The sequence below is a fragment of the Armigeres subalbatus genome, chromosome 1, assembly GCF_024139115.2.
Source record: "Armigeres subalbatus isolate Guangzhou_Male chromosome 1, GZ_Asu_2, whole genome shotgun sequence".
NCBI lineage: Eukaryota > Metazoa > Arthropoda > Insecta > Diptera > Culicidae > Armigeres > Armigeres subalbatus.
In genome coordinates this window covers 60,309,420-60,328,449 of record NC_085139.1, presented here as the reverse complement: position 1 = coordinate 60,328,449, position 19,030 = coordinate 60,309,420, and the positions used below count along the sequence as shown (strand labels likewise).

Here is a 19,030-nt window from a genome sequence, read left to right as displayed (position 1 = left end):
CGAAAACTTTGCGATTTCCATCAAGTTTGGAATAACAATTTTAATTAACTAAGGAATTTGAACTTCCCATTTGTGAAATTTATAATTATGGGATTTTAATGACTAATCCGAAACTGTTATATTGTGCACTCTGAGACATCCATATCTCAGTCGTAAAACACGACGTCACAAATCAGAATGCTTGCTGTATATGGCTGGATTCGATTCCCAGTTGGCGGTTGCAAATTTTCTTATGGTCAACTTTCAATAATATTTTAGGAATTACCACCTAAATATTTTTCCCACAAAACTAGCTGCGAATTCAATATTTCTAGCACGATTTTTGAAAACGTCGTATATCCAAAAGAGATGTTCTCTATGTTTACGGTCTTTTTCGATTATCATAACGCCATTCTAACATCTACATCTGATTTTTTAACAAAGATCTATAGAAAATTGCTTTGTGTATCGTACTGAGGTAAAAATATTGGAACAAATGCAAAACTTGCAAAAGAGAGAGAAATGGAAGAGAGTCTCACTTTTGCACATTCGACTTTTCCAAAAATCATGCTAGAAATCATCCTTGGCTAGTGATGAACTTTAATTATGTTTTTAAAATAACTTGAACAAAGAAATAAAAAAGAACCAGAATAATCAACTGATTAGAATCAGATTTTTTGCGCCAAAGAACTCCGCCAGAAGCGCTTATAATATTTTATAAGCTCCAAGAGCTTCCCCTTAGGGTTTCTTTAAAACATGCATCAAAAACTGTTATATACTGCCGTAAAATGGAAAAAGTGACGTAAACGCAATTTTCCAAAAATGGTGTTAACGAGTAGTACTCATCGAGCTCTGGAAAATGGAGAACTTGTAGGTTTGATTTTTTTTTACTAAAATCTATATTTCAGTTTCTTTATGTGACGATAATGAAAAGTTGTCTCATAAATGTTTTAAGAAATCTCAATTCTACATATCAATTGAACATTCGGTATTGAATTGAAAATATTTTTCATGTGGGAATTGCGGCTATCTAAGTATTTAAAACCATTAAACGGTTAACGTTTTATTCTGCCCAACGTTTCGGCCACTAAATGTGGTCTTTTTCAAAAGAAAATTATATTTTTTAGAGAATTTATCATTGCAATATTGCACAGTTTTAGTTGCCTAACCTAATTTTGCTTGGTCAATCGTTTTCATCCTAATTTATATGTCGTTCTGAGTATCGTATGGTCATAATTTGAGCTACTAAATTTGTAGACTATTAGTTTTAATTTGTAATACATTATTTTGTCAGTCGTTTTAATGTAGAGCACTGTGGCCGTTCACAAAACAACTATTTTTTCAACAAAGTCATCGCGAAAGTAACACAATCCCTCACAAAATAATGTCTTATAACTAAAAGCTAATACTCGCTCAATTTAGAAGCCCAAATTATGGAAATATGACACCCAGAATGACCTATAAACTATGACGAAAACGATTGACCAAGTAAGAGTAGATTAAGCAACTAAAACTGTGCAATATTGTAATTGAAAATTTTATTTAAAAAAATATAGTTTTTCATTTCAAAAAGATCACATCTAATGGCCGAAACGTCGAGCAGAATGAAATGTTAACCGTTTAATGGTTTTTAAGACTGAGGAGATAGCCACAATTCCTACATAATTGAACACATTTTCGAAATACCTGTAGTATTTGTTTTTGATGCTTTTTAATCAGTTTCATTGACAATACTTCGGATTGGCAGCATGAAAATTCTTCAAGACAGCTCCCAAATACATGTATTTAAGTGGCTCCAAAAATTCCATCAAAATCTCTCAACCGTTTTACAAAAATCAAAACGAAATATCCTCCAGCTCTCCAATGATTTTTGATTAAATAAAATCATGATGTAATGCTTATATTACACGTCGTCAAAGCAAACGAAATAATGGAAGAGATGCTCACAGAGTCATAACAAAAAATTTTCACCAGCGAAACAAAAAAAAAGAACTTCATCAAGTAGGCACGATTTTCGTTTATCTTCCAGGTTTGAAGAAAAGAGGTTTGAGGGAAAGACAAACTACGAAAAAATTCTCTCCTTCAATTAAAAAATAGCTTGATTTTGCTCCAACGAAACGAAAAGTACGAACCATGGTCAAAAGATACTAAAAAAAACTAAATAATTTATTTCGATGTTTTAAAAAGGCTTAATATCATTGCTCCAGTATTGACCAAAGAGTAATGAGATGAGTAATGGTATGAATAAGTAATAGGAAAACGGTGAATAATTTCGACAGGATATTGACTTTGGCGAAACCCTGCGATGAATCTATATCACCTGGTCAAAAGACAGCTACTCGGATGATGTTTCGTCGAATGACACTTGGTTGAAAAGTCATTACATCAAATAGACATTAGGTCGTATTGGCAACCATACAACCAGAAACCGGTGGAGCAGGGATGCCAGATTTGAAGACATGTCTTCAATTTGAAGACATTTGAATCTCTGTAAAGACATTTATTTCATGAAGACATTTTGAAGACTTAAAAATACTTGTAGACAATCAATAAGTCAGCGAATAGAAAATATAATTTGATTACTTACGTATAAATTTTGTGACTTCTAAATGCAGATAATAACAAAAGTTATACATAATAGACTAATGCATCGGGCTTAAAATTCCAAACGTTAAAACACATTTACACTAGTCTGTTGATAAGGTTGATAACTGCAACGCATTTTAGACTTTGTTAAGAAAATTATTTTGAGCTTTTTAGTGGAATGTCTTCACTTGTCATAAGACAAGTTTGTACAATCCCATTTAATTCCACCACTTGATTGTACCTACTAGACAGATGCATATTTCGACCTTACTATTGAGATCGAAATACGTATCAGTCAAGGTACAATCAAGTCGTGGAATTAAATGGGATGGTACAAACTCGTCTCATGACAAGTGCATTAGACGTCAAACGTACTTTTTTTAGTTAGCAGTCGAGAATAAGAACGATTTTTAAAGAACTCGATGAATTTTCTTTGGCTTTTAAAAATAATTTTCAGTGAAAATTCGTTTTAAAAAATGTATTCCTGTAAAATAAAAAGAATTAACCATGAAAATTCTGAAGAATTTCTCATGAATATTCAAGAGAATTGAAATTGAAAATTCTTTTCAAATTATCTTGGAAATATATAATAATTTCAGTATGGGCAAATAAGGGAATTCCCCCAAAACTGAAACGGGAAATTTATCTTTATTTGCGGGAAAATCATCTGAACTCCCACAAAGAATTCATTTTCATTTTCACAAGAAATTTGTCTATGTTTTCGTGGGATGTACTCTAGATTTGTATTTTAAAATTTTAGGGTTGCCTCTTCGAATTTTCCATGTACCACATTTTTTTTCATTCGAATTTTTACCGGAAATTCATTCAAGTTTCCTCCACAAATTTATTCAATGTTACGCCGGAAATTCATCCACATCTCCACATCTCCACCGAAACTTGATTCGTTTTCAGTTAAAATGAATGGTCATCGAAAGTTCATCCGAATTTCCACGGGAAATTCATCCTACTTCTTATCTACCAGAATTACCACGGGAAATTCATCAAATTTTTTTCACTGGACATTTATTCGAATTTCCACAATAATTCCCACGAGAAATTTCATCCGAACTTCAACGAAAATTTCATTCAAATTTCTAGGAGAAATTTACTCAAAACTCACGGGAAATTCATCTTAATATCGACGGAAAATTCATTTCAGCATCCTCGAGAAATTCATCCAAATTTCCACGAAAAATTCATCCGACGATTCATCCAGAAAGTTCATCCGAATTGCCATCGGAATTCATTGGAATTTCCACGGGAAATTGATCCGAATTTTTATTCATCCTAACTTCCACGGGAAATTTACCCGGATTTCCACGGAAAATTTATCCAGTTTTCAACAAGAAATTCAACTGAATTTCCACGGGAAGATCATTAAAATATCCACGGAAAATTTGTCCGAATTTTCACGGAAAAAACATCCAAATTTCCAAGATAAATTGATCTAAATTTTCAAGGAAAATTCATCCTACTTTTTACGGAAAGTTCATCCGAATTGCTCTAGGAGTTCTATTCGAATTTCCAAGGAAAATTTATCCGATTTTCTATCATCCACTTCCATGGAAAATTCATCCTAACATCCACGGGAAATTTACCGAAGTTAAATCCGATTTTTCACAGGAAATTTATCCGAATTTCAACGGGAAACTAATTTGAAATTTCACGTAAATTTCATCCGACTTTCCACAGAAACTTCATCCAAATTGCCACCTGAGGTTCTCCCGAATTTCCACGAAAAAATCCTCTAAAATTCCACGGAAAATTTATCCTGGCTTCCACAGGTTATTGACAGGTTATTGATTATATTTCATTCGAATTTGCTCGGAAAAATCATCAAAATTTGTATCATTTTAATTTCCATGAAAAATTCATGCAAATTTCAACAGAAAAGGTATCCGAATTTTCACATGAAGTTCATGCGCATTGACAGCGAAAGTTCATCCGAAAGTTTATCCAAGTTCCAATGGCAAATTCATCCAAACTTCCACGAGAAATTAATCCAAATTCCCACATTCAATTCCCAAATTCCCAATTCATCCGAATTTCCATCGAAGTTCATCCGAATTTCCACCGTTATTTCATCCGAATGTCTGCAGCAAACTTTTTCGAATTGCCACCGGTAGTTCATCTAAATTTTCACCGTAATTTCATCCGAATGTCCACAGGAGTTCCATCCGAATCGCCACCGGAATTTCATCCGAGCTTTCATTCGATTTTTCATCGTAAATTTTTCAGATTTTCTATCGTAGAAGCATTTAAACTTCCATCGGAAATTTATCCGATTTTCCATCGAAAGTTTATCTACGGGAAATTCATTTAAATTTTTTCGAAAAATTTATCCACATTTTCACGGAAAATTTATTTGAAATTCCGTGAAAAATTCATCCAAATTTCACGGAAAATTTATTCGACTTTCCACAGAAAGTTCATCCGAATTGCCATCGGAGGTTCATCCGAATTTCCACGGGAAATTCATCCATATTTGCATCATTCAAAATTCCAAGGAAAACTCATCCTAACATCCACGGGGAATTCACTCGAATTTCCACCGAAAATTCACCCGACATTCCCAAGCAAGTTTATCCGAATTTCCAGGGGAAATTCATCTGAATTTTCATCATTCAAAATTCCATGGAAAATTCATCCAAATATCTACGAAAATTCATCCTATTTTCCACAGAAAATTCATCCAAATTTTCACAGGATATTCATTCAAATTTCCACAGGAAGTTTATTCGAATTTCCACGGGAAAAATTTCCACGAGAAATTCATTCCAACTTCTACGGAAAATTCATCCGATCGTCTACAGTAAGTTCATCCGAATTGCCACCGGAGGTTCACAAGAAATTTCATCCGACCTTACACAACAAATTTTATCCGAACTTCCGTGGGAAAATAATTAAAAATTCCTCGGAAAATTCATCCTAACTTCCACGGGAAATTCATCCAAATTTCCACGGAAAATTTATCCTAACTTCCACAGGAAGTTCATCCTAATTGCCACCGTAGGAAGAGATGTGCGTTGCCATTTCACACCGCTGATCTATGATTTTCTACGCAGATTCAACATCCAGTTGAAACTTCGGACCATTTTTGTGAACATAATTCCTTTCAAGATCCATTTCCTGTTGAAAGCTTAGCTTTAACTGACTACACACATCTGTGGTTGCTACGCCCATCGACGCTTGAATACTCGGGGAGGTATCCGCCTATAAGAAGCACTGTTGGTGGAATAACCAGTCGAAGATTAATAAGGCGCCAGTTATGAATTTCGATAGTACAGATCGCTATACTTTATACTTTCCCGATGCCGATGGCTACTGAAAATTCCATTTCCTGTTGAAAATATAAAAACTTTCCGTAAAAAGTTAAGCCAAAGAATTTTCGCTGAAATCCACAGATTTCTTTTTTTCAAAGTTCTGTAAATATTTCTGTTTAAATCCCGAATCTTTTTCTTCATTGGCATTACATCCCCCACTGGGACATTGCCGCCTCGCAGCTTAGTGTTCATTGGGCGCCTCCACAATTAATAACCGCAAGGTTTCTAAACCAAGGTACCATTTCTGCGTTCGTATATCATGAGGCTAACATGATGATACTTTCATGCCCAGGGAAGTCGAGACAATTTACAATCCAAAAATTGCCTAGACTGGCACCGGGAATCAAACCCAGCCACCCTCAGCATGGTCTTGCTTTGTAGCCGCGCATTTTATTGCACGGCCAAAGAGGTCCTTTTTTCGGAAATTTAAATCCTGAGTAAATTTCCGAAAAAAGTGGAAGAATTCACCTTGGTAATTCTGGAGAATTCAAATGTGCAAAATACGAGTAAATTCCGGAGAATTTCCCACGAAAATAAAATATCGAAACAATTCTTGTGAAAAATCTTAAGAGTTTCGTATGAAATTTGCAAAGAATTTCCCGCATACATTACCGAGTATCTTCCATTAAAACTTGAGAAGCTCTCGACGAAATCAAATTCTTGAATGGAGAAGGGCCATTTGGCCGAGAGGTCGAAAGTTGTTTGGTCGAATATGTGATTTGGTCGAACAAATCATTAGGCCGAAAGGCAATTCCTCAAATTTTCATTTGGCTGAAGTGGCCATACGGCCAAAAAAGTCATGTGTTCGAATAGGTCAAATGGTCATATGACCCGTTCGGCATTTTCGGCCGTATGTTGCTTTCAGCCAAATGATACTTTCGGCCAAACTATTTTCGACCTAATACCCGCCTTCGCCAAATGACTTTCAGTCAAACGACAGAAAGAGCATATGGCCGAAGGTTGTTCAGCCGAGTATGTCATTTAGTCGCACAAACCATTAGACCGAAACTCGTCTGGCTAAAAATGTCATTTGGCCGAAACGAAGTCGTTCGGCCGTTTTTATGTCATTTGGCTTAAAATGTCGTCTAGAAGAAAGGGCCATTTGGCTGAAATTGACATTTTTACTACAAGAAATGTTGAATGAGCTGGTCCTTTGGCCGGAAAGTTGTTTTGCAGTAAGAACCGCTGTTATAACTGATTTGGCCGAACGGGTCAACATTCTTGGCCATATTACCCGTTTAGCTACTAGCATTTCTGGCCGTAGGCCCAATGAACATTTCGACAAGACCTAATCGACCAAACGATCTGTTAAGGCAATCTGCTTTTTCGACCAAATTACCAGTTCAGCCGTATGTCGCTTTTGACCAAATGACATATTCAGTCAAACCGTTTCCGACCTATTAACCAATTTGGCCTAACGTTCATTTTGCTGAATGACTGTCGGATATATGGTCCCGTGGAATTTCCGAAGACTTGGACAATAAAAATAATTTCCTGTAATTCCTAAAAAAATCCAATGACTTTCCTATGGAAATTCCGAAGAAATGTTCTTGGAAATTCTGAACAACTTCTCGTTGAATTCCAAAGAATTTCTTTCGCATTCTGAACAATTTCTCGCGGAAACTCCAAATATTTTCTTGAAAGACCACTTAAAGGTCACGTTTGCGTAGAAGCCATCAGAATTCGAGTTGTAGCCTCCACCGTGGTTAGCTCTTTTTTGCAAATTTAATATCTTTTGGATGTTTGTTTTCAATTTTCCTTCAAAAGTTTACCCGAATTTCGATCAGAAGTTCATCTGAATTTCACGCCAGATTTTTGTTCAGAACGTTTCGTTGTGATACACTCAGTACGGAATTGGCTCACACATAATCCATCGAGGCCACCGTGTGGTGCTTTGAATAATCCGTAAAAATGGTAAAATGGTTAATGAGTCAATGGCCATACGTGAGTGATCTTCCGAGTTGCCCATGAAAAATGCAATAATACAACAAATTAGTTTGAGTAATTCAAATTTTAGAAAGTCAAATTTAAAGATCAACAGTTATAATAAACCAATTTGTTGCTCGAATGTTCGGCGCTTACTTGTTCACTTCAGCTGTATGATTTCATTTCCGCATTGCAAATAACACAACTTTCTTGAAGTTGAACTTGACGGAGTCGTAGCAATATGATGTCTACTTGTATGAAATTACGAAAAAGAAATTAGATTTTTTTCATGAGACGAACAATCATATGATTTTGCAATTCGATGTTGTGTCATCGAATCAATTCGATGTTCTGTTTTCATAAACGACGACTTCTGTTGCTGATTTCAAGAAACGTGGAGACTATTTATGTTATTTGGCACTTCCTTTCAATAGAGAAGTCTGCTTGTTTTCAAACAATAAACGTTATCGACTATCAAAAAGACACGTAGATATGCTATAATCTGTTGAAGTTCAAAAAATAATTCCGCTAAAATCAGTAAAATGGCTGTTTATTTTGTCCACAGTTTTGTGAAAAAAAAATCGAAGGTCCATTAACCCATTTAAATTTCGGCACATCTGGCCCACATCGCCGCTTCAACAATGGACTGCATTTATTTCCGACACGGCATTTCGCGCAATCGTCAGCTGGTTTTGCCAGCTGGGAAATAAATTGACTAATCTGGGCCCGTGTATGCCCGCTGTGACATCAACGAGTGTGACTGCAGTTCTCACCCTTATCAACGAGCGTGCATTCCACACGCTGAACGACGGCGGCTCATGCATGACGATAATGCCAAACAAGGTTCTCGATGCTTCATTTCGTTCGCTGGTGAAATTGTATCCCCAATAACAACAGCAGCAACAACAACAACGACGAAAGCTAACGAAGTGTACTTCTAAACTGCCGCTCCGCGCTGGAGAATGCGAGTATGACGGCCTTCTTCCATCGTCACATAAATCATCGTGTCTAATTTTATTGCTCATATTCATCACCCTTCGTGAGTGATATGGGTGTCGACTCTGTATAATGCCGTTCCCCCACCTCTGCCGCAACCTTCTTTTCTTTGATACCAACTTCGTCTCCACTTGCACAGCCGTTAATTTATAATTGGATATGACTAATTCGTCTACTTTCTTTCCCATTTTCCCTCATAGGTCGACAACTCGTCGCTGACCGGCGAATCGGAACCGCAATCCCGAGGACCCGATTTCACCCATGAGAACCCCCTGGAAACCAAGAATTTGGCCTTCTTCTCAACCAACGCCGTCGAGGGTACCGCCAAGGGTGTCGTCATCAGCTGCGGTGATCACACCGTGATGGGTCGTATCGCTGGTCTCGCCTCCGGTCTGGACACCGGTGAGACTCCAATCGCCAAGGAAATCCACCATTTCATCCATCTGATTACCGGTGTCGCTGTGTTCCTCGGTGTGACCTTCTTCGTTATTGCCTTCATCCTCGGCTACCACTGGCTGGACGCTGTCATCTTCCTGATCGGTATCATCGTCGCCAACGTACCGGAAGGTCTGCTCGCCACCGTGACCGTGTGTTTGACCCTGACTGCCAAGCGTATGGCCTCAAAGAACTGCTTGGTTAAGAATCTGGAAGCCGTCGAAACCCTCGGATCGACCTCGACAATCTGCTCGGATAAGACCGGCACACTGACCCAGAACCGTATGACAGTTGCCCATATGTGGTTTGACAACCAGATCATCGAAGCCGACACCACTGAGGATCAGAGCGGTGTTCAGTACGATCGTACCAGCCCCGGATTCAAGGCCCTGTCCCGCATCGCCACCCTGTGCAATCGCGCCGAATTCAAGGGAGGTCAAGATGGTGTCCCAATCCTGAAGAAGGAAGTCAGTGGCGATGCCTCGGAAGCTGCTTTGCTCAAGTGTATGGAACTGGCTCTCGGAGATGTGCTGAGCATCCGTAAACGCAACAAGAAGGTCTGCGAAATTCCATTCAACTCGACCAACAAGTACCAGGTTTCCATCCACGAAACGGAGGACGCCAGCGATCCGCGTCATCTGCTGGTCATGAAGGGTGCCCCCGAACGTATCCTGGAACGCTGCTCGACAATCTTCATCAACGGCAAGGAGAAGCTGATGGACGAAGAGATGAAGGAAGCCTTCAACAATGCCTACCTGGAGCTCGGAGGTCTCGGTGAACGTGTGCTCGGATTCTGTGACTTCATGCTGCCATCGGACAAGTTCCCCCTCGGATACAAGTTCAACTCGGACGAGGTCAACTTCCCGTGTGAGAACCTGCGCTTCGTCGGCCTCATGTCCATGATTGACCCTCCCCGCGCGGCCGTCCCGGATGCCGTCGCCAAGTGCCGCTCCGCCGGTATCAAAGTAATTATGGTTACTGGTGATCACCCGATCACTGCCAAGGCCATTGCCAAGTCGGTTGGCATTATCTCGGAGGGCAACGAAACCGTGGAAGACATCGCCCAGCGTCTCAATATTCCGGTTTCGGAGGTTAATCCTCGTGAGGCTAAGGCCGCCGTTGTGCACGGTTCGGAACTGCGCGATCTGTCCACGGATCAGATCGATGAGATTTTGCGCTACCACACGGAGATTGTGTTTGCTCGTACCTCGCCGCAGCAGAAGCTGATCATCGTGGAAGGTTGCCAACGTATGGGTGCCATTGTTGCGGTAACGGGTGACGGTGTCAACGATTCGCCTGCGCTCAAGAAGGCCGATATTGGTGTTGCCATGGGTATCGCCGGGTCCGATGTGTCCAAGCAGGTGAGTTTGCGGTGGAAGGGATGGCAGATATGCGCGCTCGTAGGTAGCTGTGTTGGCTAGCACAATGTGATTCCTTCCTTCCTTCCTTTTTGGGTTCTGTGGCCACTCTCTGGGTGTTTCTGCACGCCCGAATACATTCATCGGGGCTTTGATTGGCGTAACCGATTGGAAAATGGATGCAAAATCGTATGGGTATGGTTGAAATCCGAAAGTAATTTTTAGTTATGAAGGTAGAAACATTACAACAAACACTTGACTAGCCTAAATTATTCCAACCGTCCTTCAGTCGAGAAAAAAAAATCAACAACGGAGTAGTTGGCGAAAAGAACTATCAATCTTACGACATTCGCGCTTGTTCCACATACAGCTTGGGCTTCCGGAAAAAAAATCCTTTTGAACTTCCGAACGGAGTCCTTTTGGGCATCTGCACTGAATTCTTTTGTGCTTTCGAAAGGAATCATTTTGGGCTTTCGAACAGTTTTTTTTTGTTTTTTTTTGTTTTGATCTTCTAAACGACATTATTTTTTAATTTTGTTCGGAAGCCCTAAAGCCCTAAAAACATATCCATTTGTGAACCTAAAAAAGTCTTCTTGTATCTTTTGAGTTTCCATACGGAATTATTTGGATTTCCGAAAGGAATTCTTGTGCTTCTTGTGGGCTTAAGTACCGCATTCTTTCGTTATTTTGAGCAACATTATTTTGGGCTTCTGAACGACATTCTTTTGGGTTCTCAAAAGTAAACCTTTTGAGCTTCCGAGCCGAATCACTTTTGGGTTTCTGAACGGAATCCTGCTGGGCTCCATTCGGAAGATTCCGTTCGAGAGTCTTAAAATTTGGTTTGGAAGTCCTGAAGGATTTCGTTTGAAACGCCAAAAAATATATCGAGAGCCTCAAATAAGACTGGTTCCATCTTTCATGCTTTTGGGCATTTGTAAAGCATTTTTTTCGGTCTACGAAGGAACTTTGAATTTCCGAATGGAATCTTTTAGACTTCTACACGGATTTCTTTTGGGCTTCCAAACAGAAACCATTTGAAATACTGAACGGAATTCTTCTTGGATTACTTTTGGAATTCCAAAAAGATTCCGTTAAGCAGTCCAAAAGAATTCGATTTGGAAGCTCCAAAAAATAAGTTCGAAAGCCCAAAATGCATCCGCTCAGACTTTAAAAAAATATGAAATTGTGAGTGAGTCCTAAAGAACTTCGTTTGGAATCCCAAACGGTATTTGTTAGTGAGCCGAAAAGAAGCCAGATTCCATCTTTAGGGTTTCCGAATGGAATTTTTTCGGTCATTCGTTCAAAATTCGTTTCGGCGTCTGAACGAAATTGTTTCGGGCTTCCGAAAGGAAACATTCTGAGTTTCTAAACGGAAACCCTTCATACTTCTAAACGGAATCCTTTTGGATTTTCGAACAGAATTATTTTGGGCTTTCGAAGGAAATCTTCTGAGGCTTCTGAACGGAACCTTTTAGACTTCTGAACGGAATTCTTTTGGACTTCGAAACAGAATCCTTTTGATGAACCGAACGGAATTCTTCTTTGGTTTTTCGGAATCCCAAAAAGATTCCATAAAGCAGTCCAGAAGAACTCCATTCAGAAACTAAAAAAAAAGTTCGAAATCAGTAGCAAAAAGCATCCGCTCAGACTCTCAAAAAATATTAAATTTGCTCGTGAATCCTTAAGAATTCCGTTTGGAATCCAGGAAAGGTATCGTGAGCCGAAAAGAATCCAGATTCCATTTTTTGGGTTTCCGAATGGAATTCTTTCGGTCTTTCGAACAAAATTAGTTTGAGCTTCTGAACGAAATTGTTTTGAACTTACGAAAGGAAACCTTCTGAGGTTCTGAACGTAATCCATTCAAACTTCTCAACGGAATCATTTTGGACTTTCGAACAGAATTCTTTTGGGCATTCGAAGGAAATTTTTTGGGGCTTCAGTTCAAAACCTTTTAGGCTTCTGAACGGAATTCTTTTGGACTTACAAACAGAATCCTTTTGATATACCGAACGGAATTCTTCTCGGATTACTTTCAGAATCCTAAAAAGATTCCGTTAAGCAGTTCATAAGAACTTCATTCGGAAGCTAAAAAAATCAGTTCGAAAGCCCAAGAAGCATCCGCTCAGACTCTCAAAAAATTAAAAAAAATTGTTCGTGAGTCATTAAGAATTCCGTTCGGAATCCCAAAAGGTATCGTGTGCCGAAAAGAAGCCAGATTCCATCTTTTGGGATTCCGAATGGAACTCTTTCGGTCTTTCGAACAAAATTCATTTGAGCTTACGAAAGGAAACCTTCTGAGGTTCTGAACGGAGTCATTTTGGACTTTCGAACAGAATTCTTTTGGGCTTTCGAATGAAATCAAAGAACTCCATTCGGAAGCTAAAAAAAAACAGTTCGAAAGCCCAAAAAGCATCCGCTCAGACTCTCAAAAAATATTGAATTTGTTCGTGAGTCCCGTCCCGAATTCCGTTTGGAATCCCAAAAGGTATTTGTTCGTGAGCCGAAAAGAAGCCAGATTCCATCTTTTGGGTTTCCGAATGGAATTCTTTCGGTCTTTCCAACAAAATTCGTTTGAGCTTCTGAACGAAATTGTTTTGAGCTTACGAAAGAAAACCTTCTGAGGTTCTGAACGGAATCCCTTCACACTTCTAAACGGAATCCTTTTGGACTTTCGAACAGAATTCTTTTGGGCATTCGAAGGAAATTTTTTGAGGCTTCAGTACGGAACCTTTTAGGCTTCTGAACGGAATTCTTTTGGACTTACAAACAGAATCCTTTTGATATACCGAACGGAATTCTTCTTGGATTACTTTCAGAATCCTAAAAAGAGTCAGTTAAGCAGTTCATAAGAACTCCATTCGGAAGCTAAAAAAATAAGTTCGAAAGCCCAAGAAGCATCCGCTCAGACTCTCAAAAAATAATAAATTTGTTCGTGAGTCCTAAAGAATTCCGTTTTGGAATCCCAAAAGGTATCGTGAGCCGAAAAGAAGCCAGATTCCATCTTTTGGGATTCCGAATGGAATTCTTTCGGTCTTTCGAACAAAATTCGTTTGAGCTTCTGAACGAAATTGTTTTAGGCTTACGAAAGAAAACCTTCAGAGCTTCTGAACGGAATCATTTTGGACTTTCGAACAGAATTCTTTCGAATGAAATCGAAGAACTCCATTCGGAAGCTCAAAAAAAAAACAGTTCGAAAGCCCAAAAAGCATCCGCTCAGACTCTCAAAAAATATTGAATTTGTTCGTGAGTCCCGTCCCGAAATCCGTTTGGAATCCCAAAAGGTATTTGTTCCTGAGCCGAAAAGAAGCCAAATTCCATCTTTTGGGTTTCCGAATGGAATTCTTTCGGTCTTTCGAACAAAATTCGTTTGAGCTTCTGGACGACATTGTTTTGGGCTTACGAAAGGAAACCTTCTGAGCTTCTTAACGGAATGCTTTTGGACTTTCGAACAGAATTATTTTGGGCTTTTGAAGGAAATCTTCTGAGGCTTCCGAACGGAACTTTTTAGACTTCTTAACGGAATTCTAGTAGGCTTCCAAAAAGAATCATTTTGATAAACCGAATGGAATTCTTCTTGGGTTACTTTCGGAATCCAAAAAAGATTCCGTTAAGCAGTCCAAAATAACTCCATTAGGAAGCCGAAAAAAAAAATAAGTACGAAAGCCAAAAAAGCATCCCGCTCAGACTCCAAAAAAAAAAAAAAATGTTCATGAGTCCTAAAGAATTCCGTTGGGAATCCCAAAAAGGTATCGTGAGCCGAAAAGAAGCCAGATTCCATCTTTTGGGTTTCCGAATGGAATTCGTTCGGTCTTTCGAACAAAATTCGTTTGAGCTTCTGAACAAAATTGTGTTGGGCTTACGGTAGGAAACCTTCTGAACTTCTGAACGTAATTCTTCAGGCTTTTGAACGGAATCCTTTTAGATTTTCGAACAGAATATTTTTAGTCTTTCGAAGGAAATTTTCTGAGGCTCCCGAACGGAACCGTTAAGGCTTTTGAACGGAATTCTTTTGAACTTCCAAACGGAATTCTTTTGATATACAGAACGGAATTCTTCTTGGGTTACTATCGGAATCCCAGAAAGATTTCGTTAGACAACCCAAAAGAATTCTATTCGGAAGCTCAGAAGGATTCAGTTTGAAAGGCTGAAACAAATGTGTTCGTGAGTTCTAAAGAATTCCGTTTGGAATCCCAATAGGTATCCGTTTTGAACGAATAATTTTATTCTCATTTTAGTCAATTAATTAAATCAAAGCAATTGAGGTTAGTTAATATTCTTATTTTTCGTCGACCCAGCCATTCTTACAAAATCCACTTAATGAAGCAACGGTAAGGCTTCGTATTCGGGTTATTCACGAACTTGGGCAGTTCCGAACGTTCGAGGTTGCGCCACAGAATCAATCCTTACTTCCTCCAATGACTTCTTCCGCATGTCTATCCATATCTCTACGCTTCAAACTCTATTCAGCACCTTTAACAAATACGCACTCCATTCACTAGAGAAAGCAATCATATTATGAATATTTTTTCTAATATTACTAACCAAGTAAATGCAGGTACACACAAAACAGGACCTTCTTCGCTTCCAAGTCTTTCAGTCTTTTACACACATCACTACCCAACGGTCCAGGGATCAGCGAATATATTAACGAACTCACATCTAACTGTTAATCGTTGTTGTCATTGTTGCTGTTTGGGATTGACGCCGGTTCTCCGTGCTCTCGAGCCAAACCCGGACTAAATCCCACTTTCCGCGATCAATTCCCGACTAATCTTTCTTTTTTTTCCCCGCCGTAGGCTGCCGACATGATTCTGCTCGATGACAACTTCGCTTCGATCGTTACCGGCGTCGAGGAAGGCCGTCTGATTTTCGACAATTTGAAGAAATCGATTGCGTACACGCTGACATCCAACATTCCGGAGATCTCGCCTTTCCTGGCGTTCATCCTGTGCGACATTCCGCTACCGCTCGGAACCGTCACCATCCTGTGCATCGATCTGGGAACTGACATGGTAAGTCGAGCGCGAGCCGAAACCCCGTTTTGGTATCTTCTGTTCTACAGTCACCTGAAGCCACTCATTCGTCCTTTCTTTATCAATCGAATTTATCAATTGTGAGTGAGTGTTGAGAAAAAAAAAACGATTACGGTAAACGAGTTGCGCACAGTGAGTGACCCGATGGGGACTCATTCGTTTAAGCCGTTGAACTCATGCAGCAGGTTTGCGACAAAGTTTGAAACACCGTCGCCACTCACCGTCAGCTAATGACTCCCATGATCTCGATTTCCGAACGTGACACTAATTTTGAAACTTTTCTTCTCTCACAAATGCGTGTTTTGAAACTTGGGGTTCTTTCGAACTGCGTGCAAACCCCTTCACCTTCCACGGGATCCGTTCGGTGTCGTTAGATTCCCGCCATTTCTCTCGCGTACGAAGAGTCCGAATCGGACATCATGAAGCGTAGGCCGCGTGACCCCTACAAGGACAAGCTGGTCAACGAGAGGTACCGTTCACAAACACTGCGCACTCACGAGGCTCAGTCGTCGCTGGCCAGCCGCTCGATCTCTCTTGTTTATTCTCTTTCAACTCCTTTTCTCTTTTTGGATTTGATTGTTATTTTTTTCCGTCATACTATCTTACAGTAAACAGTATAATATCGTAGCTTCACACAGATAAACTTTGCTAGAGAATCAATCCAATTGGCACCGCCACAGCGTTTATACGCTCGGCATAGAAATTGCTCACTTTGCTCACGCGGCTCTCACCCTCACTCATTCGGACGGGATCTCTTCTCGTGTGCTCTTCTGCTCGCTAAAACGAAGAAACCCGAACAGAAGTCGATTGCTTGTTGTAGAATTCTTTTAGTTTATCCTTTTCTTTTCGCTTTGTACCTATCTTGATCAGTAGCACTTGTTTCGATCTTTTTTTTCACTCAGTAAATTCTGTCATTGGAAGAAACAGAAATTTGTTAAAATTAAGTGATATTCAGGTATGTCCGCGAAAAAACCCCATCCCATAGTTATAAGTTACAGCTTCGTCCCAAATACGGATTTTAATTTTGTATTTTTTCGCCATTTCATATTTTGCTGCGGCTTCAAAAATGATTAAAAATAGGTACCCGCCATTTCGCTGGCTTACGAACACGCAGAATCCGACATCATGAAACGGCCGCCTCGTGACCCATTCAACGACAAACTGGTGAACGAAAGGTGTTTATCGGTTTCCAATCAGAATTTGGTTTATCGTCTTTGCCTTGAATTAAAAAAAAAACATTCCACGGCTATATTAACCCTAACAGGAATGTTCCGCAGTGACCTCAGCTGGGTAAAAAACGCTATCGGAAATTAACAAATTTTGTTCCCAACTAGGCCCGCGAAAGCTGCATGCGCACTAATGATCTATCAGCTATGCGAACAAATGGGTGTCCAGTCTTGATTTACACTAACCTTCGGATGTACAAACTATGCCCTGGAATGCTCGCTAACCTTATTTATAAGGGGAAGAACTTTGCTCGCGATGCAACTCAGATATCAAAACAAAAGCAATTAAGATACACTCACCAACACGACCAAACGAATAAAAAATACAACACTCAAGCAGATCCCTCCTATTGCACAACAGTGATGTGAACAAAACATCATTTCCTGCACTTATTCTTTGTATATTTGAAAAAAAAAACATCATTTTTAGTTCTCGTTTTCACCACAACGCGCCGCTCTTTCGCCCGTTTATCAAATCTGCTCGTTGATGGCACAGGATTCAATTACTTGCCCAGTTTTTTCGGTGTTTTAGATGACCCATCACTCACACGCTTTGTTATTGTTTTTGCTCTTAGATCAAATTTGAAGTTTATCCGTTAGATTCGATTTAATGTGAAATCATACACGGAGAAAGAAACGTTTTTTTCTTGTTTTTAAATCATCCGCCATCGAATTGATTATTATCACCCTGCACCAACAAGGTCAACCTGTAGAAAATGAAAATGGCGCCCATCTTCAACATCGAAAGAATGAACGAATTAAAAAAAAAACATCGACTAAAAATACACACCGCTACTACTCCCTCACACATACAGGTCCCCGCCATTTCGCTAGCCTATGAGGAAGCCGAGTCCGATATCATGAAACGTCAGCCACGTAATCCGTTCACTGACAAATTGGTCAACGAAAGGTAAAAAAACCAAGAAGCCCTCCACCGCTGCACTGATAATGGCAGAGGAAAAACAAAAACATTCAGTTTAGGGGAAGGTAGTCCACAGCGATTTTAGTTCTAACTTCTCGGAATAAACAGTAGAAACGTAAGGCCTCTAGTAGTTTTTCAACCTTTCGAATTGGAATCATTATTCGGTATAAAAAAAAGGTGAAATGGCACCGAATTTTACAATAAATTTCTTTTACAGTATTTTTTGTATTACGCATTGATATTTTTATTTGTTTGTATTTTAATTGGACTGCACAAACAGGGCAAATTACGATAAAGTCTTCCTTTATGTTTCTGTTTTGTTTATTCTATTTTTTGGGCTGTTGATTACCTTCCCCTAATTATGCAAATTTAATTAAAAGTGGAAATGGTCTTTTAAAAATACAAATAAGAACAATCCAAAAACAGTTCAAATTTCCTTTTCCTTTGTTGCTTAACAAGTTCTGTTCCATGTTGCGAAATTGTTTGTTTTTAACTGAATAGGCGGTGAGATTTCCGTTTTGCCACCTCCGTTGTAAAGATGCGGAATCCCACGTGGCCGCCGAAAAGAAGTATCCGTGTTTAATTCGGCTGTCTTTGTTTACATCGTTGAATTTTGTTTTAAACCATATTTGGAAACTTCAATTGGCGCCGAGGTTTTGTTTCTATCACTCATCAATTTTTGTATCGGTTCTAATCTGTTTTTTGACTGTCAATTTCTGTAGAATCTCTAGATTTTAGTCAGTGTGTGTGGATCCTTCTTTCATTACCCACGTGTGATCAGTCCTAGATTGGGTAATGCTTGATCTCAGATGGATTTGTTTTAAGTCATAGTAAAAGTGCGTCCAGCTGAATCCATCTTTGATCGAGACGATCGCGTGTATCACTACCCTTCTTCTATCCCGGATGTTGCCATCCGATTTTGGTGTTGTATTCGTGTAAATTTTCTGGTGAAGGTTGCCTCTACTTTTAGTTCAATTAGGTATCTTAATTGCATTCATCTATACCTTACTCTCTGCCTCATCTGTCATCTGTCATTTGCGTCAAAACAAACAAAACCTTTCTCGTACGTGTATTGTCATTCACATCGCCCTCAACAGTTCATTCCTTTTTTAATCGAATTGATTGTAAACAAATGTTTGACAATCGAAGCAAATCGTGAAGGTAAGTCACCAAATAGCTTTTCATCCGTCATTCTAAAGTTTTCTTTCATCATCCACCATTCTTCTGAAATGCACACCCATCAAGA

The 19,030-nt window shown here is 39.3% G+C and overlaps 1 protein-coding gene across 12 annotated transcripts in view; it reads left to right on the top strand.

Annotated features, from left to right (window-relative positions):
• Nucleotides 1-19,030, top strand: part of LOC134226083 (sodium/potassium-transporting ATPase subunit alpha) — a 209,110-nt gene that overhangs the window by 171,145 nt on the left and 18,935 nt on the right. For 9 of the 12 annotated variants that reach the window (XR_009983398.1, XM_062706624.1, XM_062706709.1 and 6 more), the window contains 3 exons: nucleotides 9,011-10,606; nucleotides 15,400-15,615; nucleotides 16,717-16,811. Coding sequence is in view for 11 of the 12 variants with exons in the window: in XM_062706624.1 (XP_062562608.1) it covers nucleotides 9,011-10,606; nucleotides 15,400-15,615; nucleotides 16,717-16,811 (1,907 nt within the window). In the remaining variant the exon portion in view is untranslated. Of the gene's footprint in view, nucleotides 1-9,010; nucleotides 10,607-15,399; nucleotides 15,616-16,010; nucleotides 16,106-16,716; nucleotides 16,812-17,677; nucleotides 17,773-19,030 lie in introns of all 12 variants that reach the window. The other 3 variants (XM_062706632.1, XM_062706647.1, XM_062706641.1) reach the window with 3 other exon arrangements.